The sequence below is a fragment of the Eptatretus burgeri genome, chromosome 18 (assembly GCF_056783735.1).
Source record: "Eptatretus burgeri isolate ZD-2024b chromosome 18, Ebu_testis_v1, whole genome shotgun sequence".
Classification (NCBI taxonomy): domain Eukaryota; kingdom Metazoa; phylum Chordata; class Myxini; order Myxiniformes; family Myxinidae; genus Eptatretus; species Eptatretus burgeri.
The window spans coordinates 8157046-8182697 of NC_140978.1; the positions used below are offsets into that span (position 1 = coordinate 8157046).

At 44.4% G+C, this 25652-nt stretch overlaps 2 protein-coding genes across 3 annotated transcripts in view; one reads left to right on the forward strand and one right to left on the reverse strand.

Annotated features, from left to right (window-relative positions):
• SCFD2 (sec1 family domain containing 2) overlaps positions 1 to 25652 on the reverse strand; it is a 178698-nt gene that overhangs the window by 59126 nt on the left and 93920 nt on the right. For both annotated transcript variants that reach the window (XM_085863582.1, XM_085863583.1), the window contains 3 exons: positions 11256 to 11386; positions 8427 to 8561; positions 1698 to 1817 (listed from right to left, as the gene is read on the reverse strand). In XM_085863582.1, the coding sequence (XP_085719708.1) occupies positions 1698 to 1817; positions 8427 to 8561; positions 11256 to 11386 (386 nt within the window). The remainder of the gene's footprint in view (positions 1 to 1697; positions 1818 to 8426; positions 8562 to 11255; positions 11387 to 25652) is intronic.
• On the forward strand, positions 11333 to 24745 carry LOC147008541 (uncharacterized). Its single transcript, XM_085863584.1, has 2 exons — positions 11333 to 15953; positions 22598 to 24745. Exon 2 carries the CDS (start codon positions 23219 to 23221, stop codon positions 24278 to 24280), a length of 1062 nt encoding a protein of 353 aa, XP_085719710.1. The 5' UTR covers positions 11333 to 15953; positions 22598 to 23218; the 3' UTR covers positions 24281 to 24745.

Below are 25652 nucleotides of genomic sequence, written 5' to 3' on the forward strand. Positions count from 1 at the left end.
TTGGGCATTAAATTCTGAACATTTTGGTGCTGGGTTCATGTAAAGCGGACAAGAATTGACTGCGTTATGACAAAAACCGCATATTTTTCAAGGTCGTGACCCCCCCTGACCTTTGACCCCTAACCGGTAACAAGAGTATGGGCGTCATTGTGTCATATTGCATATCACAAGATGAGACGTTGAATTCTGAACATTTTGGCGTTAGTTGCATGCAAATTGAATAAAAATTGATCGTTATCGTAAAAAGACGATTTTGACCTTTTCGTGACCTTGACCTTTGACCCGAATGATCCCAAAATCTAATCGAATGCTTCCTGGCTAATAACCAATCATCCCACCAAATTTCATGCAATTCGGTTTAATACTTTTTGAGTTATACGAATCACAAGATTACAAATAAATAAATAAATAAATACACGCCGACCAAAACATAACCTTTCACAGAATGCGAAGGTAACTAGGAACACACAGTAACATGTAGGTGAGAAAATAAACAATTAAAACCGGACAAATAACGACTGGAAACTTCACTTTGAGATCGTCAGCAGGGAGCCCCCAAGGAGACCTGCCAACGCTCCAAACCCAGAACCGGAAGTCTTCATAACATGTTCTGCCCATCTTCAAACTTAGCAATGTTATTTATGAATTCAAGTGCCGGTGTGATGCTCGGTATGTAGGCAAAACTACTCAGACCTTGACTGACAGAATCAAGCAACACATCCTTTTGTCCATCAGGAGGAACACGAGTGGTTCGAGAATACAGCTGGTACAGGCTTGTAGGAATATCCCAGCATCGATGTCAACATCGTGTGCATCTGGGACAGCATTTGATTGAGAATGCAAACTGTGCCGAACAGTGTAGTGTGGATACATTCAAGATATTGAGTAGAAGATGAAGTATAACACAATCTCGGAATACTAGAAGCTAAATTGACCTGTTACATGGCTCCTATGTTATGTCAACAAAGAGTTTGTCCATTCACTTTGCTTATTTGTGCAAAGAAGAAGAGGAACACAAACTCTTCTCCCAGTCACAGATGTTGATGAAGAGGATTCTGCAGTGGCCCGTGTGACTCCTCCCCAGAATCCGCAACCTCCAATTGGAGCACTGACCAATGAACAGTCTCCTCCCACCGAGAGCATTGGGAGGTGGATGGGATCGGCGGGGAAAAGCTTGGCCCGAGTTTTCACGAACCGGCTGGCCAGGCCTGACGTTCAACTAATTAGGGCAGCCATTTGGAATTTGGCCATGGTGCCGGCGATAGCTCGCCTACTCTTCAGGAAGGACGACATGGGATCTTTAACGTCCACCAACGAATGCTGTCAGACGGACACCCGTTTCACATCCATCCGAGGGACAGCGCACACATTGATGAATCACCCTACCTGTGAAAAAAACCAGACTGACGTTGAAAGCTGGGTCGAGAATCAAAACCCAGGCTCGACAGCCAAGAAGCGAGTGTGCGTATGTATCTCTAGAGTCTAGGCCATCCTGTCAGTCCCTCTCACATGAGCCTTGAACTCTAATAATGCAAACTGTTTTGTGATCTGCTCTATTTGAGCAAATAAGCATCTTATGTTTCTGAATATCATATCAAAACTTCATTGTTGTGATCATCGAAATCTAAAATCTGTTTTATATTGAAAGAAAGAAAAAAAACATTGTCATGTATTTTTGACATCTCCCATTTACTCACCTGGTGTGACGGTTTACGAGTCATTAATGTGTCACGTACAAGTTTCACTTCGCCTGGTGTCACGCCACCAAGCACAAAAATGATTATGAGAGGATGATCGCTGGGTTTGGGCCGTGTTACCTGCAAGATTAAAATTGGTCATTTAGTATATTTATTATGCTGAGGATAAATACCATAACCAAAATGAGTCATGTGACAAAACACCAAAGACATCGATTTTCATTTAGCAACACCATGGTTCTTTGCAAATAAATTGCAAAGAATGGGATTTCAGATTAGAAACGATGCATGAAATTGAAAAAATGTATCCTGCAACATCAGCCAATAACATCATCTAAGCCAATTATCAACCCACTGGCCTTCATAACATAAATTGAGACTTGGCATGACTATGTCATTATTTATATGCAGGTGAGTTGATATATCCCTGAGAATGTCTCCCCCCTCCCTCCCCCACCACCATGTGATCGGCCCGTTGGCCTCCTCCACTCATGAGCCTCTCTCTCTCTCTCTGAGAGAATCTGGTGAGCAGGATCAGCATCAGGAAAACGAGCCACGTGTCCATACAGCCACAGCTGATGATCACGGACTATGCAGGTAGCAAATCTCTTTTGAGTCTCTCTCAGCAACTGCTCGGTGGACACAAAGTCCGACCAGCGATAGCCAAGGATTCTCCGAAGAGACCTGGTTCCAAAGGAATTAAGTCGCCGTCTCAGATCCCTGGTCAGAGTCCAAGTCCAACATCCGTAGAGCAAGACTGGAAGCACCAAGGACCTGAAGACTCGGACTTTCATCCTCTCACACAGGTACCGGCAGCGCAACACCCCATGGTCCAGTGAATCTGACTCCATAGGCCCGGCCCAAACGTCGATTGACCTCTGGACACAGCCAGCAGAGACATGAATATCACTGCCAAGGTAAGTGAATCTCTCCGTGACCTCAGCATCCTCCAAGATGTCATTCAAACCCTGGATTTTAGTTTTGACCCAGGAAACCCGGAATCCCAGGGACTCCGACTCCTCATTCAGCACCTCAAGGGCCCCCAAAAGGATATCTAGATTCTCCACGAAGATGACTGCATCATCTGTGAAATCAAGGTCAGAGATCTTGACATTCCCAAATGATGCACCGCAGCTTGATCTCTCAGACATAATCTCCAGAATCCAGTTCATACAAGCGCTGAAAAGTGTGGGGGCCAGTACACACCCCTGACGAACTCCAGAAACAACTGGAAATAAGTCAGAGATTGTATCACCACATCTCACAACACTCTCAGTGCCAGAGTTTCGTTCAGACATCAGATCGATCAGTTTCGGAGGCACCCCACGAAGACCAAGAATCCAACAGAGGACATCCCGATTCAGTGAATCAAACGCTTTGCAGAGATCAACATAGGCTGCAAGCAGCCCTTGCCGAAACTCTCGTCTGCATTCGCTGAGGACCTGAAGGGCGAGGATACGGTCAGTCACTGACCTCTATGGTGTAAAGCCTGACTGCTTGACTATCAGGCACTTGACTATCAGGTGTAAAGCCTAACTCTGGTGCTCAAGCGGATGGTGGCGAACCCTATCAATAATGATCTGAGCAAAGACCTTGCCCGGCATTGAGAGCAGTGTCACCCCTCGGTAGTTGTTGCAGTCCCGGCGATCACCCTTCCCTTTTCAGAGGCACATCAACGCCCCTCAGTTGGTGTGATGCCTGTGTTCCAGACAGAGCACAGAACTGCATACAACAACATCAGTACAGCATTTCCACCAGTCTTGAGAAGTTCAGCATGGATGCCACAGATCCCAGTAGCTTTACCCCATTTCAGCCAGTTTACCATAGCCTGTTTCCACAAACAAAGGTGGATCACAGTTGATTGGAGGGTCAGCAATCGGGATAGTAGCACTCCTGACATCCAACTCAACAGCTTGTAGATCAGCCTGGTACAGTCGCTCAAAGTAACCGGCCCAGCCGGCCTTCACTTTGGACTCTTCTGTCAAGAGGCCACCACCCTCCGCTCCAACTGCAGTACACTGAGGGATGGGCTTGGACGAACGCAATGCAGGAAATCCCCTGTAAGCAGGACGAGAATCACTTGACCACAGGTGATGCTCGACCCCCTCACAGATTACTCGCACATAGGCCTCCTTGTCCACCCTTAGTGCACGTACAGTTTTACGCCTCAGCTCCCTGAACAGCTCAGCTCTGCCATTCAGCCTGGTCCTGCGACTCTGGTCAATGGTATCCAGTGTTCCTTGAGAAACAAAATTCTTCTTCGCCCTCCGGTGAGTTCCAAGACATCCACCGGCAACATCAAGGACGGTGGTCGTGAAGGCACTCCACAACTCTTCAGGTTTCCCTAAAGCACCCAGATAGCCCAAATGTCCACTCAGCCTGTTCACAAACTCCTCAGCTACCCCGCTCATCCTTGAGCTTGCCAACATCCAGCCGAGGCTGGGATGGTACCATTCTCCCGGATTTCAGCTGCAACTTCAGAGTTGCTACAACAAGCCTGCGGTCGGTATTGAGGAATTGAGTACTCCGGTCGAACCTGCAGTTCTGGATCATCCTCCATTGACCATCAACGAGGACATGGTCCATCTCCTTTGCCACACCACCAGCGTTGGAATACCAAGTCCAGCGATAAGCTTGTGCGCGCCGAAACCATGAACCGGCCACCCTAAGTCCATGACTTCTTGCAAAGTCAAGTAACTTGGTGCTATTCAGGTTCACAGTTCCAGACCCATGGGGACCAAAACACGTCTCATAACCATCCCTATCAGTTCCTGTTGATGCATTTAAATCCCCCAAGACTGGAAGTGTATCTCGTCTGGGGCACTGATCAACCACAGACTTGAGCGTAGCAGAGAATGCGTCCTTCACAGTGAGATCACTCGCCTCAGTCAGAGCATATACAGAGACCAGGGAAACGACACCCAACGAGTGACGAATCCTTAGTCTCATAATACGCTCGTTGACCGGTGTTACCTCAATTATCATTGGAGTCAGCTTATTGGACACAGCTACAGCAACTCCTTGGGAATGGTAACCATCAGAGCAACCACACCAATAGTGGGTGTAACCACCCACCATGATCTCACCGCAATCCAGTCTCTGAACCTCAGAGTCTTGCAATACCGCTTTCCAAACGTTTGAACTCAGATGATAACAGACACAGGTGATCATCCTCTCTTAGGGATAGGACATTCCAGGCACACACCCGAAGGGACCGCCTCAGGTCAACCCAAGAAGACCTCCGTCTGGTAGACAACACCTCAGTACCAGCCCGACACACATTACTGCATTCTGACCCGGGAAGGTTACCCCGTGGTTTCCCTCCTATCATCAAAGAGTGGAGGTCCCGAAGGCTTTCCCCAAATCCCGTCACCTGATGAGCTGCCCTGTGGAGGGCAGCTGCACAGGAGGTACTCCCACTAAGTGGGTTTTCAGATTTTTTTTGCTTTTAGTACGTTTTGTGGAATGAAGGGTTTTACGGTGGCCGGAGTGCAAATCCTGCCACCAACCTCTGAATTTAAAGTAACCCAACTGCAGGAGGACGTCCGCAGGCACATTTGGGCACTAGATATGGATGGCCATTGGCTCAAAAGGAGCTCCTCCGCCCTTTGGTATCCTCCTCCACCCCCCCCCCCCAAAAGAAGAAAAGAGGGCAAGGAAAGCTCAGCAGTTTTGGTGGTAACACCCGTTTTGCAAGTTGGTCAAAAAGAAACTGGTAATATGCAAGCAAGAGCTGCAACAAAATCTTCTCCACATTTGGCAAAATCTGGATCACACTGTCCGACAGAATATTGTTGCGAATTCGCGCCCGCCGGCATGCGAACGGCCACGTGACTCGAATCGCGGCATGTCGCCCACCGGACGGACAATTCTGTCGTGACCCTCTCGGACTAACGGCGGGAGCTAGTCACGGGTGGGCCTTTCGGCCTCACCACGATCGTGCCAATCGGCCACCCGCATGGGATAGGGTAATTCGCCAAACTCGACCTACCTAAGTACCCACGCGGAGGGTAGACCGGGCGATCGCACCTCGCCGCAGGTCGACTCTGGACACGGGCCGCTTAAGCGATCCATTCCGTACTATCGGGATAACCGAGCAGTGTTATCGTTGGCCTCGACGGTTCCGAATAATTATCGGGCATATTAAGCCCACTACCAACCCTTTACGTGAAGCAAGATGGAGATTCAATTAAATAAAAGACGAAGCGAAACGGGAAAACAGTTCAACATGATGCACATTTATTCAGCGGCACACGGAGAGCACACATATACAGCCAAACAGAATGCACATATATCAAATGCTACAAAAGAAACAATGACGCAGAGATACTACCGACTAAGACCGACACACGGCAACACTTAAACAGTTTTACTTCACAGACGGCGCCAACAACACATTCACTCAAAAGCAAAAGAAAAGGCCACCCTCAAAGACAAGGGGGCAGACGGGGCCTGTGGGCCAATATTTGCGCGGGACCTGAAAGAGCGGTCAGGTCCGCGAGACCGGGTGGGTCCTACCCGTGTCTTTGTGATGAGCCGCAAATGTGGCAGCGCGGCGGTGCCCCGACTTCGTGCTCCTTCGCGGGTTTCGTTGGCACCGCTTGGAGTGGGGTGGGAACGGGGCCCCCTTTTCGCACTATCTCACCGCGGGGGAAAAAGGGGGGAATTGTTGATGCTCTGGGGAAAGAATATAGCTGGCTTGCTTGGGTCCCGTGACGAGCGATTCCACCGCGACCTCGTCGCCGACCGCCTTCTTCCTTGCCTCGGACCCGAGCTCCTCAGACTCTTCCCCCAAATTTTCCTCAGCCGACTGCCGAAAACCACCGGGACGCCCTCGCCTCCTGACTCCACTCCGCACTCCAACCTGACTCTGCCCAAAACTCTCTCCGCTTTTCTGCCACTCTCCGCTCTTCCAAACTGACTCTGCCCAGATTCGCCTTGCGCTCGGCGCTTTATAGGCCGGCAGGAGAACCCATATGCAAATTTCCGGATCAGAACGAGCTCGGGGGTGGAGCCACGCTCGCCCATTGGACGGAGAAAAAGGGGCGTGAATCTCCCCTGATCCTAGAATTTGCATATCTCAATTCCACACAGACGCGCCTGGAGGTGGGGCCAAACCACCCCGCGCTTGCTGATTGGACGGATCAGAAGTGGGCGTGTAGCATTCCTGATCCAAATTCTCCACGGAAAGGCCGCATTTTGCACTCGCAGCTCGGCCGGCGCGTATCTTGTACGAGCCCAGGACAGCCCGACGCTCGGTGCTCACAGGTGGTGCAGGAATGGCCGCAGAAGGAGAGAGGTGAAGGTGGTGGAGGGTTTATGGTGGTGGTTTATGGCCATGGTGCCATTTGGAATGGCGGTGATGCGATGTTTGCGGGAGCGAGTTGTGAAGGTAAAGATCGTGGATGTTGGCGTTGTTGTTGTTGGTGGTTGTTGTGTGATGGCGGTTGAGACGTGGTTGGTTCAAAATAAAGATAGAACAGAAAAACGGCTATCGCAAAGCGTCGCAGCCCGAATGAATCACATTTATTCCCTCTAAACAACGGGTTTGGGGGCTAACTACACATGTACTTACAGAGATATCTCACCTACAGGACCTGAATGGTGGTTTGCGAATTTCCACAACCGCAACAATATCATCGATTTGACGTGTTCACAAGTTCAAGCACTCACTATATGATACCAAGTGACATGCTACCAGATACCAATTTAGGGAGTCCATTTGATTGTGTTCATGTAACAGATTGCTGAATAAGGTTTGTTTACAAACAGCAGTTGTTCATTTTATTCTGGCAGGACAGTGTAATCACAATGAGACCAATCGACAAAGGAGAGTTGGCAAATCAACCATTTGAGCTGAAAACATGATTACCTCTGCCACCAAAGATGGACGGAGGATGTTTTCACTTTTCACACCTGTCTGTCTGTCTGCAAGCACGATATCTCAAAACGTTGTGGGCAGATTCGGCCCAAACTTAGTAGACAGGTGAGGTGTGTGACAAGAATAAGCCAATTCGATTTTGGTGAAGATCCGAATCCAGTTCCGGAAAGGAGAATTTAATTTTTTTTCAAAGTGATTCTTCACTATTGAGAAATGGGGCCAAAAACGATATATAGCATGACATTTCAAAAAGTTGTGGTTGAGTCATGACAAAACTAGGTGGATGAGTTGGTCAGGTGATGAGAACAAGCCGATTAAGGTTTTAATTCAGGTCCGGATCCAGATCCTGCCCATCAGTGGGATACAAAACGTGAACTGTTTAGCCTGGGGTAGGAATGTGCTCTACCGAGTGCCGTTCTAGTTTCTACATTGCAACGGCACCCATATCTTGGAAAAATGTGTGATCGCCTGGAAGCTAAACAAAAAATGGACGGTTGAACAACGAACTAAGTTTCACTAGCACAGCATCATACCATCGTGGTTGGGGAAACCGTTTTAGACGTCCCCTCAATTCCCCACCGCCTGCAGTGTGACAAGTGATAGCAATGTGGCTGATAAAGAGTATCACATAATTCTTATGTCTGTTTAGTTAACATTTAAAACTATGGAGAAAAGTCGTTTTGTTTCTACAAGTCAATGATTTTATATGTGAGATCACATACTCAGATGTGTGTGTCAATTGATCATGGAACCTCTCAACAACAGCTTGACACCACAACCCAAGACAAATACAAATGGTGCAAACTCTGCAAGACCAAGAGACATGATAGCATCACAATACCACTCACCTTCATAAACATCCCGAATCCTGTTTTCAGGAGGTCCGTAAGGCCGCTCGTCATGTGCTCCAGGTCTGAGCTTTCTGCCTGCTCTGTACTAAGTGCTTCATCTAGCACTTGTTTTATCAGAGGATGGTATAAAGCCTGTGGAAAAACAAAAGCAGCACAACTTGGTGCTCTTCACATGGCTGTGCAATTGAAGAACAACAACAACATTTTGCGAACCATCAAAAAAAGAAGAAACCAAACTTGATATTTTATATATATATGATCGAGGCTTGTGGAAGAACTAGTATTGAGAAGAATGGAAGGGAACAAAAAGGAAAGGGGGAAACACCAACAGCAGAGAAGAAGTGAGAGTGAGATCAAGGGAAGGGTGGGTGAACTATGGGGGTGAACTAGCAACTCATACACTGAATGAAACACAGCAAGAAGAGGAAGGGGAAAGTGGGGATGAAAGAGAAAAGGAGCAAACAAACCAACAGCTAACAAAAAGAAGCGATGGAGAGGGGGGGGGGGGAAATCACAATAACCTGGAAATAGGAGTGCTTGGCAATGGGATCGTTTGGGGTGGACTTATTTATATTATGGTATTGGTGATCATGTTACCATTTATGTACTTCAATCAACTCATTTAATATAACAAGCTCCCCCTTGGTCCTTTCAATATCACCCCAAGGAATCTGCTTAATCCATGTATCAGTCAAGAAACATAATGTTGAATAAAAAATATAATCAACTCCATTGTTCCCATAATTGTGTCGTCATACCAAAATAAGTCAATTGCGTGTGCATGTCTGTATGTCCGATCATTGTAGAATTAAAAACAGCTGGGCCAATTTCCACCAAATTGTGCTAACATGTTTGGGGTACCCAGGGTCGGGGGTCCAGGGGGTACCCTGGACGTTACATATGACGGAATCCCCTCCTCACCTCTCTCTCCCACCCCTCTCCCTTTCCATCTCTCTCCCCCTCTCTCTCCCACACCTCTTCTCTCCCACCCCTCCACTCTCACCCATCCCCCTCTGTTAAGGGGATTCTTAAGGACTGACAGTTTGGTTACAAATTTAAAACGGCTTCCCCAGAGTGTAGCATGTACGAATCAGATTCGGAGTGAGCCAACCAGAGGGCTGCAAAGGTCACTGCATGTGCGAGCATGTCATGCAGGCAGGCCTTTGCCAGGTAGATAGCTTGGGTTTTAAATGCTCCCACCCATTTTTATATAGAACCCGGTGGTTAAAAAGAAAATGTTGCTGTTTCAGCATGTTTTATCACCCTTCCCTTCCCTACACCTCATGCTGCCTTCCCTCCCCCTCCCCTTCCCTCATGCTGCCTTCCCTTCTCCTCCCCTCATGCTACTTTTCCTTCCCCTCCCCTCATTGCCTCCTCCCAAAACCCTGCTGCTCTCCACCCCCCATGGACATCTCCGGGCCGTCTCTGCATGTTGTATTAACGTACCCCATTTCATTCAATCTTGTACTACCTCCTCTCCCCCCCCCCCCCACTTTTCCACAAGTCCCCCAACCAAGTCCAAGTCCAGAACCCCCTCCCCTCATGCTTACCTTCTCCCTAACCCCCTCCCCACTTTTATCATGCCAGACTACACAGACCTTACTATGTGTGTATTACAGTAATGTGTTCAGACTACTTTCTGCTTTGATACATTGTCCATGCAATAGGAGTAAAATTAAGTCTGTTTGGCTTCAGTACAGGACTAAACTGCTCAACCAATGCATGGTGAGAATCTTCCGCATGTCATTCGTCAATGTAAGTCTCTCCCATCTGGTGCAGGCTAAGTGGTCTCCCAAGTGGTGCAGGCGAGAGGAGGCCTGTGCTACTCCACGGAGTTTCACAAACAGTCCACGAAGCCATGTATCCTTCTCTTCTGCTGCTGGCATCTTCATGATGGCCTAGAGGTACTCTGTGCCATCTAGCCTGGGTTTGAATCTCAGATCAGCTCCAAACTGCCATTCTCATGTCTCGCAGGAAGGCCGAGGCATCGATCTGTGTGCATCCCTTGGATGGATATTAAACTGGGCGTCCAGTCTGCCAGCATTAGTTTGGTGGACGTGATAGATCTCATGGTGTCCTTCACGAAGAGTTGGCGAACTATTGCCGGCAAGCTGGCCAAATTCAAAGCTCTTGCTCTTTTGCTTAGAGCAAGAGCTTAGAAATTCTAAGCTCGACAGGGGGTGTTGCATAAGCGGCACAGCCATGTAGTGAACATGAAAGAAGAAGTCAATGCATCTTCGCAACTGTTGTATCGAAGCTTTGAGACTTGATGTTAAAACAAAATCTCTGTTTTCCACAGGTATTTACACCATTCTCTGTGATACAATAAACCTTGATGGCACTATACAAGATAAGTTTTTAATTGGAGGGATGATAACCAACCATCCCTGCTACAAATCAAAGTAACAAAAGAAAACCCTGTTTGCACAACGTCGTTTAATATAAAGGAAAGACAAGAAGAAGAAGAAGAAAATTCCAAGATGTTGAATTCACCCTGAATAAAACTGCCTCAAACATATCCTATTACTTCAGATAAACAGTAAGATGGCTATCTGGAATGCTATAACATGCTTATAGATTTTAAAGACCATGTTGTGAATTTCACAAACATGAGACGTTTGGTAGAGGCACACTGACTGGCCAAACCTTCAAATAAGGTGTCCATTTTGCTTTCCTACTCTATAACCATTGAGGCATCTTTCTTAAGCCTCAAAGAATGGAGGGTTTTTTTTATAAATAGAAATAAAAATCAGTTTATATACATAAAGGCCTGAACATTCACCTCTTTCTGCAGCCCAAACCATCTTTCCTTATTTCATTTCTTACCTGATGCGTTGAGTCTCCTTGTTCATAAATGCGAAAGTGGTGCAAGCTAGAGGGGGCCTGTGCTACTCCACGGAGTTTCACGAACAGTCCACGAAGCCACGTGTCCTTCTCTTCTGCTGCTGACATCTCACCTACAAAGCACAATCAAAATCAGTTTTAGTATAGAGTTGTGTATCTGAAAATGGATGTGACGATGCTGTGATGGATGCAATGCCAAAAGGAGTCATAATGTGACATTTCACGATTGCGGATGGATTAGTAAAGGCGAGAGAGGGATATCCGGCGCTGCTTGGCCGGGTGAGCTTTTCCTGGTGGTGGTTTGGGGATGTGTTGGACATTGAAAAGCAATAGAGTTATTGGCTTCATGGTGGTTAACTTTTGCCTGCGAGCCAGTGGCAGCACTGCCGACCCCACATCCCAATATACACTTTATATTGGCCCTTGGTGGCCTCAAACTGGATGTCAAGGTCAACGTGTGATAGCTTAAAACCTTGCCCAGATCCTGAAGGACATACACCCACAATTCAGGACCTCTAGCTACTACAATTTGGCCGTGAAAGAATAACAAACCAGAGGGGCACTTCGTAGAGAGCATACCTCCGCCACGCAATATCCGATCCAGTAGAACATATCGGGCCCAATTTTTTTTTGAAATATCAAGCTGTATATCGTTTTGGCCTCATCCCTCAATGGTGTAGAGTCACTTTAAATTTTTTTTATCGTATCTGGATCTGTATCGGCACCAAAATCAAATGAATTCGCCGTTGTCACACACCCAACCTGTCCACCAAGTTTTGTCTGAATCTGTCCATAACATTTTGAGATATTGCGATATACATCCTTTTTGGCTCTATCTCTCAATGGTGAAGAATCCCTTAAAAACTCGAGTATCCAGATCTGGATCTACACCAAAATTGAATCAGTTCATCCTTGTCACACACCCAACCTGCCTACCAAATTGTATCTGAATCCGTCCGCAACTTTTTGAGATATCCTGCACACAAATAGCAAGCAGACAGGGGTGAAAACATAACGTTTGATGGCAGAGGTAACAAACACAAACACTTGAATTATTTATAAAATACTTAAAATGAAATTATAACATTCAAAAGCTTGGACAACAGAAGCAGGAGGATGTCCGACACGGATGCAAATTAATATGACGGTGCACATGTCTTTATGTGTCTAAATCTGGGTAAAATTCTCGACCTGAATAATACAAGCAGTTACCTTGGTTTCCGCAAGTGGGGCGTTCTATTATAGAGCGTGCCTTCCCTTGGATGAACATTAATCTGGGGACTCATCTGCTCGCATTAGCTTAGGAACACTAAAGATCTCATGGCGTCTTTCGATGGAGAACAGAGGAGTTATCAACGGCATCATGAACAAATTCCAACTTCCTGCCACTCACCCCCCTTCATGGAGCACTGCATCAGTGACACAGCTACGTCTCCAATAATTGATGCAACCAGCAGTCAGGTACTGGAAATGTTTAGAACAGAATTATGGAAAGCAACTATGAATGTTAACCCCTTTGATAATCTCTCCTTGATTGGCTAGTAGATTCACTTCATGTTTTCAAGCAATGTGAAACCCTTGATGGTGTTTCTATCACCAGCCCTTTATTTAGAGGCTCATGGTCATCAGCATCAAGGTAATGTCTTGGGACCAATTATGTGCCAGGTTTATATTTATGACCTCTTGGTCTTTTTAGAGAACTGTGCACTACTTTGTAGTTGATTATGCTTTCAGCCAGAAAGTCTCACATCAATGACAGGATACGCAGGTTGCAGCCACATACGCGTCTGCCAATTTCAAGAAAATATGAAGCTGATCAATCACGTACAATATCTCATTCAATGGAGCCAAGTCCCACACACACTTATTCTGTCTCCACATAAAGACTGTATGGGTAACCCTCGAGTTTACTTCTACAATCAACCTCTGACAGAGGTGCAATCTTTGGATCTCCTTTCCTTTGTAGAACAACCTGCCATAACATTTTCCAAGACCAATCACATATCCAAGCAGGCCTCCAGGGCAGGGAGATTTCTTGGAGTCCTCCACAGAGCCAAGTCGTTCTTGGGCTGCTCAGGAATTCCTCAGAGTGAAGAAAGTCTTCATCTGCAGTACCATAGAATACGATTGTCCACTGTGAACTGCTGCAGCCCAATCTCATCTTGCAACCATGGAAGCAGTAGAATCTAAGGCCATGAGGTTCATTGGAGTTTCTATTCAGGAGGAAGAGGTGCAAGGTCTACTCCTCTCTCATCAGACAGGTTGGTGACCGATAAATTTTATCGTGCTTCATTACTGCTCTCACCCCAACCGATCTCTGTGATTTGTCCCTCATGAACCCGACAAGACCTCATTTGTTCAGCGAGCAACCATTACCTTGTTATCCTCCCAAAATTTAAGCCAACTGCTCACCTCCACTCTTTTGTCTCCCTCCTCTCCATTGTGGAATCACCTCCCTTGACTCGTATAAAATGGCAAGCCATCGCCATCACTTAGGTTATCCTTTATTCCTGATTTTTATTTTTAATCAAAACTAACTCTCCTTTCCTGTCTGGCTGCACTCCTCCCCATTTACCATTTGTCAATTTTTCCTGTCTGCTTACATGTATCTCATCGAATTGGCCCACTCAGTTCCCTTGACCAGAGTGTATGAGGTTCTGATCAAAAGGTTCTGGGACTAAATGTATTGTGGGGTAATGAAGTGTTCTCACAGGCTATTTAAAAAAGTAGCATGATTGGCAACACTTGCTGACATCAAGCCTTTGTCAGGAAACCAGCATTCTGTCTCAGTCTTGAGCGTCATGCTGTTTTGTGGAGATTTGTTTATTTTTTCTGTCCCATTGTAAAATGTTCGACTTCAAGAAGCAGCGTGTGTGCATCAAACTCTGTATGAAACTTGGTAAGCCAGCCACGGAAACATGAAATGTGAAAAACCGCATTTGTGGGTGAAGCTCTCAGCCATTCGAAAACATTTGAGTGGGTAACTTGGTTTAAAAGTGGCAGAACTTCCGTCGATGATGATGCACATGCTCCGGCCGTCCATCAACCTCACACAATGAGGAATCGGTCACTCAAGTCTACGACACGATTCATGGTAACAGACAAAAGACAATTCGTAAAGTGGCGGAAGAAGTTGGCAGCTCCTTCGGCACATGCCAAACAATTTTGACTACATTTGGGAATGAGATGGGTCTCGGCAAAGTTCGCCCCAAGGTCCATCACTCCGGACCAGAAGGAACATCGCCTCACAGTGTCTCAGTGACACATTGATTGTGCAGGAAATGATGAAAACTTTCTGCCCAGCATTATCATCATTACAGGTGACGAGACTTGGGTTTTTGGCTTCAATATCGAGGCTAAAAGTGTCAGTCATTTCAGTGGAAAACCCCGTCGTCACCGAGATTAAAGAAAACAGACAGTTGTGCTCAAATCTGAAGACTATATCGATTGTTTTTCGACAGTGGTGGTGTTGTGCATCACGAGTTCGTTCCACAAGGTCAGACGGTGAATCAATGGTTTTATTTGACCGTTCTGAAATGCCTAAGAGATGCAGTTCGATGGAAGCGGCCTACAAAATGTTCGATAGGTTTGTGGATGTTGCATCACCACAATGCGCCGGCACATTCAGCACTCTCCAACACAATAATCTTTGGCCAAGCACAACATTCCACTGGTTCCCCACCCACCGAATTCACCAGATATGGCACCAAAGAACTTTGTTTTTTTTCTTCTGTTCCACCAACTGAAATACACCCGAAAAAGGAAAGGGATTTCAGGATATGCCAACCATCATCCAAAATGTGACCCAGGAACTGAAAGCCATCCTAAAATAAGAGTACCAGAGATGCTTCAAAAAAAAAATGTCAGGACCGCTGGAATCATTGTGTTCAACGAGGAGAATGCTTTGAAGGGGATAAATTTGACTACAGTAACTGCATTGTCATTTTGTTTTGCAAGAATAAATTTAGTCCCAGAACCTTTTTATCAGACCGAGTATATCCCTCCTTATTCTTCTGTCTGTGCGCTCATTCCTTCATTTCTCCACCTTTCCTTGTATGCCAACTCCCTCGACTCCATCGCTGTGTCAACGTCATGCCTGTCATTCAGCTATTCTACGAGTTCAATCTCCGTATGAAAAATTCCAAATGAAAATGTACAGTTGGCTTTGTTTGTTTGCTGCTCACAAGATGGTGCAGCTACCAAACTTAACTATAGCAAGTTATGTAGCAACATACACAAAACAGATGTACTTGTATGACTGTACTGCTAACATCATCATCATCATCATTCAACTTTTAGCTCTTGTGACTATCCTCCGCACATCTTTGTTCACCCTGCAAGATGGTACTTCTTCGTTCGTTCTTTCTTCATATGCATCACATGGCTGTGAGTAGCATCAATGGTTGAGGGAGGGGGGCGTGGCTGTGCCGCTGATACAATGCCCCCTGTAGGTTAGGGCAGGAATTTGGGATTTACAGTGCCAGCAATAAATCACTTACTCTTCATGAAGGACACCGTGGGATCTTTAGGGTCAACCAACTAATGTTGGCAGATGGGACGGCCAGTTTAAAGTCCATCTGAGGAACGGCACACACATTGATGCCTCGTCCTGCTTGCGAGACATCAGGATGACAGTTTGTAGCTGGGTCGAGATTTGATCCCAGACTAAACGGCTAAGAGGTGAGTGTGTGTGTACCACTAGGTCATCCTGCCAGCCCTGTAATTCTTCGAAGGGAATTTCTGTGTTCCAGACAAGTTGGATGTAATGAATTCTGTACTGTCCTCTCTTTAAGTCTTCATGTTTTTGTGCTCAGAATAATAGTTCTGACACTGGCTCCTCGTTTCCCCTGAAGGAGTGATGAGCCAGTCTCAAGCTTCTATGCTGTTACATTTTTGGGAGATGGGGCAATAGCTCGATTAAGGCCCTCTACTCTATGTATAAAATATAATGATTTCATGGATAAAAAGTACAACAAAAAAAAAGTAATATCATTTTAAAAAGAACATTAATGCCTGGTAAATCGACAGTATAACAATTGTTTATGGCCATAATTCCATGCAGAAACAAAAAAATAAAAGGGCACTCTTCAACGTCGTGACATCGCCAGATATGCCAAGGCCCGTATAAAAAAAATATAGCTGCTGAACCATGTGACTGATGATGACATCAATTTTTCCCCCCCATACAATTTAGCCCTAAATGACTAAAAAATTTTCATACCGATCGGATAAAGTGTTTAAGGTATGCAATTATGTCATAATGAAGCCACCGATGACATCATCAAAACATCACACTTATTTCCCATGGGAAGTACTTGACATGTGCAAAGTTTCAACTTTTTCCACGGAGCAGTTTCGGAGATGTAGATGTCAAAAGTTTTTCCTTTTTTCCAACATTGCTGCCACACTACATGACCTATGACATCATAATCATCATTGAAAACATTCCACATGAGTAGTCGCACCTATGTGAAAATTTTGTGTCAATTGGATAAGCAGAGAAAATGGAGAAAATTAGCACGGACGGACGTACGTATGGACGGACGGACAACCCCAGAACATAATGCCTCCAGCGACTTCGTCAGCGGAGGCAGAAAAATCCTGTTTTGTGTGATCGTAAATGACTGATTTCATGGCAATGTTACTTGACAAATGGTAACTGCAAAAATTGTTTAACTATCCAAGAAATACAAGCACAACAAGTTTGACAAACTTTGTGACAAATGAATACAAAGAAGCATTTCATTGGATTTTAAAAAAACGTTATTATTTTTTTTACCTCTGTCAAAGGTGGACAGAGGTTGTTTTCACCCCTGACCTGTATGTTTGTCTGTGAGCAGGATATCTCAAAAAGTTGTGGATGGATTCAGGCAAAACTTCGTGGACAGGTTTGGTGTGGAACAAAGACGTATTGATTCTTGATTTTGGTGAGGATCCAGATCCCGATAAGGATACTAGAATTTTCCAAGTGATTGTTCACCATTGAGAGATGGGGCCAAAAACGATATATAGCATGATATCTCAACAAGTTATGGACGGATTAAGATGAAACTTGGTACATGAGTTGGTAATGCGATAAGAACAAGCAGATTAGATTTTAGTTAAAGTACAGATGCAGTAAACTGTTCAGCCTGGGGAGGATGCATGCACTCCACTGAGTGCAGTTCTCGTTGTTAAATGCATGAATGATACTTAAATAAAGCAGGTATGAAATTCCCCACGTGACCTTTTTGCCCCATCATCCAAATCCCCTCTATTATTCCCATACACCCCCCTCCGCTCCATTTGGATATCATAAATTTACAGCTCCAGCAGCAACTGAACCGACGATTTGGAGATAGTTTAACATAGTACGAATCAGTCATGATAATAATAAGAATCACAATCACAGGAAAAACAATCTAACATGGTTATACATAAAGTGCAGACTCAGATTTCTTCCTTATCCTTATTGTATCTGTTTTTATAAGAACAGGCACTAGGTGGCTCTGGCTGCTCACAATAAAATATCATATCCTCTCATCGACGTTTCGATCCATCTCCTACACGACTGCTTTAATCCACCGTAATGTGTTATAATCAATTTGTTAAAACTGTTTTCCTCCAACGTACTTTCAGGTGGCTGAGGAACTGGTCATACTGCTCAACAAAGCATCAAATATTGATTGACTTTTTTGGTTGGAAATTGCAATCTAAACGTAGGATGTATCAGAGATTTTATAACGAAAAGAAATAAAAATTAGGTGAGCAGAATGATCCACCTGTCCCTAAAAGTTACTTAAAATGCATGTCCAGCATCAATGTACACATATAGCTGTAACAATTAGCTCCAGCTATAATTGAGCATCTCAAGCCATAATTCCGGAGGAAAACCAGAACAGCACGAGGTAGAGCACATACTTCCGCCAGGCTCAACAGTTTACGTTTTGTATTCCACCGATGGGCTGTATCTGGATCTGGACCTGAACCAAAATCAAATCAGCTTGTTCTTGTCACCTACGCAACTCATTACTCATCCACCAAGTTTTGTCATAACCCATTCAGAACGTTTCGACAGATCATGCTATGTGTTGTTTTGGCCCCATCTCTCAATGGTGAAGATCGAATCAATTTTTTTTTTTTTAATCATGGATCCGGATCCGGATCTTCACCAAAATCGAATAATTGCATCCTTGTCACACACCAAATTTCGTTTGTCTCCACCAAATTTCGTCCGAATCCGTCCATAACTTTTTGAAATATCCTGCTCACAGACAGACAAACAGAGGTGGAAACATAACCTCCATCCACCATAGGTGGCAGAGGTAAATATGTTCTAATAATTTTTCACACAGTGGTATAATCATCAAATTAAGATGCAATCATATAGCTTTTGAACTGTATTTGTTTATGCAGTACAATTATACAGATGGTGACCTCATGAAACATTTGGTGCTGATAGTGCCACACAAAGGGTCATTGTACTTAGGATACTTAGGAAGGCAATATAACAATACCTGAAACGTTTAATTGGCACCCTCGATGAATGATCCAATCATTCATACTTTAGTGGAAAAATGGGGTGAGAATGGAGAACAGGTGATGTGTGCGGATGTGTGTGTGTGTGTGTGTGTGTGTGTGTGTGTGTGTGTGTGTGTGTGTGTGTGTGTGTGTGTGTGTGTGTGTGTTTGTGTGTGTGTGTGTGTGTGTGTGTGTGTGTGTGTGTGTGTGTGTGTGTGTGTGTGTGTGGTGGCCATTTTTCCCTGTGCCATCTATCCATATGGAGTTACTACAGCACTCCATGATATATGTATATTAAAATGAGAGTACAGCCTCAACAGAAGTCAATACTCAGAGATAACTGAATTGACATAGTGTGGCAGGTCAACAGAATGGGAGCAGGAAGGAACGGGAAGATTAAAATGCAAACATGCATCACAGTCGAGACATTTGGAGGGGTGGGGTGGGGAGTATGGGGGGGGGAGGGTGAAGGAAAAAAAAAAGAGGGAGGCATCTGGTACCATTACGAACTACTACACTTGGCAATTTTACCGGGAAGGCACATTGACCTAGGCTGAATTCCAAATGATGTTTGCCAAGTCCACTCCAAAATGATTATGCAGACAAGTACTGTTCCAAAATCCCATTCAGCCAGGAACAAACAGGAAACTCTTTAAAGAAGTGTCCAAACAAGAGAACAATCAGAATCAATTATCACACACAAACAAGCAGCATATTGTAATTTCACGGTGGCAGGAATTGCAAAAACATTATTCAGCAATAACGGCCAGTGTACAGAGCAAGGCCAAAGGATATTATGTGAAAATGTGCACTTCCTTACAGATATCATTTATGCCTATGGAAGCACTATTTTAATAGCAAAAGATTTTCTAGAAAGCACAAACCCTTCATCTGCAGTGAGTCAGGAAACACACACATGCCAGCTGCACCAATGCCCCTGCTCATGGTTGCTCCCTGAATGGTGGACATTATTCCGACTCAAATCTGTTCCACATTTCAGCAAGCGACTACTCTTGTCTTCACATTATTCTCCAACAGCAGCAGAAAGAGAATGGGATACATCCATGGACAGAAAACTTGTGAATAAGTGGAAGTCTTTTATCACAGGTAATAAACTCCATCTTTCGGTGCTGTCCGAGCCAACAGATGGGGAAGCATCTTACTGTATATATTGCAGAAAGCCAGCTCTTTGATGAAACCCATCTAACCTGTGCCGCTTGCTTTTTAGGAGAGGAAGGGGATTGGAGGTTGGACATATTGTTTCGTTCATCTGCCAAATAAAGCTAGTTTAAAACAGTGCTTGTTTACCCAAAGATACAATTTCCAACTTAACAAAAAATGTTTTTGCCACATCAACCAAGCCAGCCATATCATCTGCACCACAGATTTTGATAAAAGGAGACTCCACAAATAGGTTCAAGGCAGATGCCAAGCAGTCAACCACAAAGAGATGATTCTGCTTTACCTTTCCAGGAGGAAGAGTGGAATAAATGCAGAAAAGGTGCTTCACAGACACTCTCCAAAGAGGCTAAATATGTTCCTGATACCCAGAGGAAATGGTGACCTTGTGCGTTTCATAACCTGCAGATTTACTACATCCGATACCTACAGCCAGTGTCTGCTTTGGTGTATGCAATATTTAGTGCCTCGTTACTTGGTGCAGTAGCCTGAATCATCCAATTATAAAACAATCGTCATTTTTGTTCTCTTCAAGGGGGTTCCAACAAATTCTGACAATTTCCTTTGAAAGAGAACATTCTTCAATGCAGCCCATTCCATAATTTAAACCTTGAATTTGCTCGGTCTCCAAAGACTCAATAACATTGGAAACTTTATTCTGGCAATGACCATTGCTCTTTGGAGAGTTAAACTATCCAATTCCATTTTCCCCTTTGTGCAATGCAAGCTCTTGACATGAAATTTCAAATCAAATGCAGCATTCCCAAGATAGCCCTTTTGAGAAAACATGTGAAGCTGTAAAGAAAAAGAAAAAGAAAAAAGTAGTGGGTGATCCCAATCTGCACAATAACAGAAGATTTTCTTACCATTTTACAAGAGCCAAGGCAGAGTAGTAGTATCAACCACCACCCAAAAGGGGCACTGTGCAGTGGTCATTGGGATTTGCAAATGCTGTCATCAACAGCAGTCTTGTATTGCTGCTTCATACCATGTGAAACATTAGCTTGCTTAAAACTAAATCCAATTCAGTGGAGTCCAGTTACAAGGAATTCCCATGATAACATCTTGATATGATGAATGACACCATTTGTATATACAGATAGGAAATCAAGGCTGGTGGAAGAGTAATGCATAAGAAGTGAGGCAGTGGCACAACAGGTGGATACAAGTCGTGAAAGGACGACAATGAAAACGACAAAGGAGAGGGAAGGAAACAGTGACTGCAAAATAGGAGGGGAGGGAGATAATCTTCATCATCATCATCATCATCATCATCATCATCATGCACCATGCTTTAGAGAGTATCGGTGCTGTCTAAATTGTTTCTTGGCAAGGGTTACAATCTTGGATGGGTCACCACTCTGACGCAGGATAATGAATTGCATATGCAGGAGTTTAGAATTTGTTCATAGCTCGCCTACTCTTCGCGAAGAACACCGTTGGACCTTTAATGTGCACCAACTAATTGATACTTTCAGAGAGGATGCCTCAATTAATGTACATCCGAGGGAAGGCATACACAATGATGAATCGCCCTGGCTGCGAAACACTGGGATGACAGTTTATTGAGGGGCCAAGATGTAAAAATGATTATGTGTGAGAATGGAGGATGACTTGAAGTGGTGGTGTACCGTCAACTTGAAGTCCAGGAGGGAATAGCAGGATTGAACGGAATTGGGAAGGTGATTCCACAAGCAGAAAAAAAAAAATAGAGGAACAAATATATGCAGGAGAGCAAAAAGCCTGGATTTCATGAATTTCACAAGGAAGGGAACACTGGAAAAATGTGTGAATCCTGGAGGAAATGCAGAAAGTTGGAGGGATGAAAGAGCAATGGAAGCAAGACTAGAAGAAGGGTGGTAAAAAGATATGCACAAGCCTTGTGCTTCTGCCTCTTTGTGGGAGATGGCAATGAAGTTGAGACCTTTGCATTCTACAACATCCAGTAGAAACAACTGTGAAGTAGAGGGACCAGCCATAAGGGAGAGCAAGATACTAGTAATAGTCCAGGAGCAAGGACCTGAAAAAAAAATGAAATCGTTCAACACTCCCTACAGAAAAGGTTTGACTTGACAGAGTGGTAGAATAGACCCTATAGAACACCTCCAGGTAGTATGTGGTTTCAAATTGTGGTATCATTAAAATTCTACAGGCCATTATACATACCAAGGGTACTTACCAAGAGGGTCACTGTGGGCTAGCAAAATTTAGGGGAGGGGTAACGTAAACGTGAATATCTTTGTCGAGACTCAACCAATTTTCAATATTGAGGTATCATTGGCTTCGTATTATAATTCTCTTTCAGAATATGTACAGAAATGTCGATATTCATTCAACTGTACAACCACAAGAGGTAAAAATCACAAACAAATCAAATATTATGAGGCTTTTTTATACTTTAGGCATCTTTAAGAGCATACTAAGTTGTCAAGTCAAACTTTTCTGTAGTGGGTGTTGAACAATTGAATTTTTCACAGGTTCATGCTGCTGGACTAAAAAAAATGCTGTGTTAGTCTATTTTTTATGAAATTCTTATGGACTAGAATAACTAGATAATTACAAAAATAAAGTTTTAAAATGGCATGTTAATAATGATGGTTAAAGAGGCTGTGGGTTAACATAGTTGCTTTTCTGTGTCATTCCAGATTGAACATCTGAAAGAATCCTACGAGCCAACTGAAGCAATGGCCAGTTCAGAGAGTCAGGCAGTCGTGCAACTTTTACCTGTAAAGAGACAGAAGTTGACTGTGCATAATTTGTCAGATGGACTCAAACGAGACTGAGGAAAGCCCGAGATACCTCCATACAGACACTTGTTGCAGCACTGGAACTCCGACGAGATGAAGTATACGAACTTTTAAAATCAGATTTTGACAGTTTGGCAACCGCGGATGTTAAATGGCACTCAAATTGCTATGAAAAATGGACAAGCAAAGAAAACTTGCGTTACATGCAGAGGAGAAGATCTGCATTCTCACCGACACCAGCAGAAGAATATAAGATTTGCACACAATCTGAAACAAGTTTGACGGAGACCTCCAGGGTATCCAGGTCCCAGTCAACGTCCACTGACTGGACTATGTGCCTCTTCTGCAAGAAGAAAACACACAGTAGGGTAAAGGAGATGACCATGGTCAGAACTTTCCAAGCCTGTGAAACTATTGTGCAAGCAGCGACTGCAAAGGGCGATGAGGACTTGTTATGGACTACTGGTGCTGTCAGTAACGATCTAGTGGCAGCAGAAGCAAGATACCACAGAGCTTGCCATGCCTCATACATCAGCAAAGCTAATCTGCAGTATGCTGGCTTCCATGAAGGGAGACAAGAAACTTGTTACGATCAAATACATTGGAAATGTAGAAAACAAAGTCAACTTGTGTGCCTTCTTGGCAGACACATGGTGCCACATGGGGGTAGACACTCTGCTTGATGGTCAACACCTAGTCATCAGTGGTGGTTTCAAGAACCCGCAGAAGTCTGTGCTAGTCATCAGAGGGCACTGCGAAGAACCGGTTCCCCTCAAGTCAGATCATGAAGAGGCAGACACACAAATATTGCTACATGCAAAACATGCCTCTCTTTATCACAACAGGATTGTGATTCAATCACCTGACACAGATGTGGCTGTCCTCTGCACCACACACTACAGAAAACTCCAGTGTCGGGAGCTGTGGTTTCAGACTGGAATCAAGGATAAAGCTCGGTATATTCCTATCCACAGCTTGGCACACAAACTAGGACCTGAGCTGTGTAATGCTTTACTCAGCTTCCACGCACTCACTGGGTGCGATTCAAACAGTGCACTCTCAGGACTCGGCAAGAAAAAGGGTTTCAATGTCTTACTTGACAGTAAAGAGCATCAGACCAGTCTGGGACAGCTTGGAGAAGAACCTGAGCTCAGCAACAGCACTTCAGAAGCATGCGAAGCCTTCATGTGGGCAATGTACTCAACAACCAAGGGGGCTGGGAGGAAAGTGAACAATGTGAAATACTGGCAGTTCTGTCAAAAGGGACAAAGAAATGAAAATCTCCCCCCTACATTCGACAGCTTACAGCAACATATGAAGCGAGGAAATTACCAGGCCTATGTATGGAAGAAAGCAATGGAGCCTACACAGAGCCTTCCACCAGCAGCTGGACATGGCTGGAAAATTCAGGATGGTGCCCTGCAGCCTGTGCTCATGACCAAAGATCCAGCACCACGGGGTCTTCCGGAGCTGACTGTCTGTCACTGCAAGAAGTCTCTGTCGCCGAGCCGACTGCACATGCAGAACCAACCACATGCCATGCACAGAAGCATGTGCATGTATGGCCGAAGAAACTTGTGAAAATCCAAGAACAATCTTTGAATCCAGTGGTGAAGAAGACGCTGACTAAAAGTTACAACAGATGACATCTTCATGCTTCCATGGCGAATGTGATTCCTTGTTGCCAGACACAAATATTACAAACCGCTCTGACGAATGTGCTTCCGTGCAACCATGCACAACTATTATGATTCGGTCTCACTAATGTGCTTCTGTGTTGTCATGCACAGCTCCCAGTGTCGACCATGATAACTATTATCATCCACTATGATGAATGAGTAGCTTCCGTGTTGCTATACACTAGTAAAAGACGAATGCTAAAAATAACAGTTGCAGTTTTCTTTATGCGTGCCTCTGTATGTATACAAATTTCTGCAGAACAATACTTTCTTAAGCGTTTGATTTCCAAAATGTATACGTACCAGTCGTAATTGAGAAACACCGTTCACCTTCATATGAGAACACAATTAAAAACGTCAGAAAGTTTGAATTCGTGTGATATTTTAGCTTTGGTGATGCCATGGCAAAGGCCATTTTCAAATAACTGTACATACTCTGATAGAGAATTATAATAGGAAGCCAATGATACCTCAATATTGAAAATTGGTTGAGTCGAGACAAAGATATTCACGTTTACGTTACCCCTCCCCCTAAATTTTGCTAGCCCACAGTGACCCTCTTGGTAAGTACCCTTGATATGTATAATGGCCTGTAGAATTTTAATGATACCACAATTTGAAACCACATACTACCTGGAGGTGTTCTATAGGGTCTATTCTACCACCCTGTCAAGTCAAACCTTTTCTGTAGGGGGTGTTGAACGAATTTCCTTATTTGGCCTCATATGAGAAATGGCTGCTGGACTATAAGCTGTGGACAAATGCTTTAGAAGTTGTGAAAAGTTCAGAAGGAAGGACTTTGCATGATGGAGGATATTCTGTTTGTAACTGTCTTTAAAAAGCCAGCAAGGTCTGCTCAAGAGAGGTTGTAGCTGATGATGAGACATACAGGAGTTTGAAAGACTGAACCTTTTCCAGTGGTTGATCAAGGAAATAAATACAGTACTGTAAAAGTGGAAATTTTCACACTACATCAATTTTCATGCATTTCGTGACATAACAGAGAAGCATGAATTTAACGAGCGAATACATTTGCCTGTTGTTTTTTTTCTTGGTAGAGAGACGAGCGGGCACTGCCGCCCTCAGGGCGAGAGTTCCCTTCTCAGCCCAACTTTGGTGGGCAATGTGCTGTGGCAGTCTTGGAAATTCACTTGATAATTTTTGTCATTTTTGAAAGAAATTTTATTCATCACAACATACGATGAGCCAAAACATTATGACCACCTACCTAATATTCTGTTGGTCCTCCGTGTGCCGCCAGAAGACTAGCATCC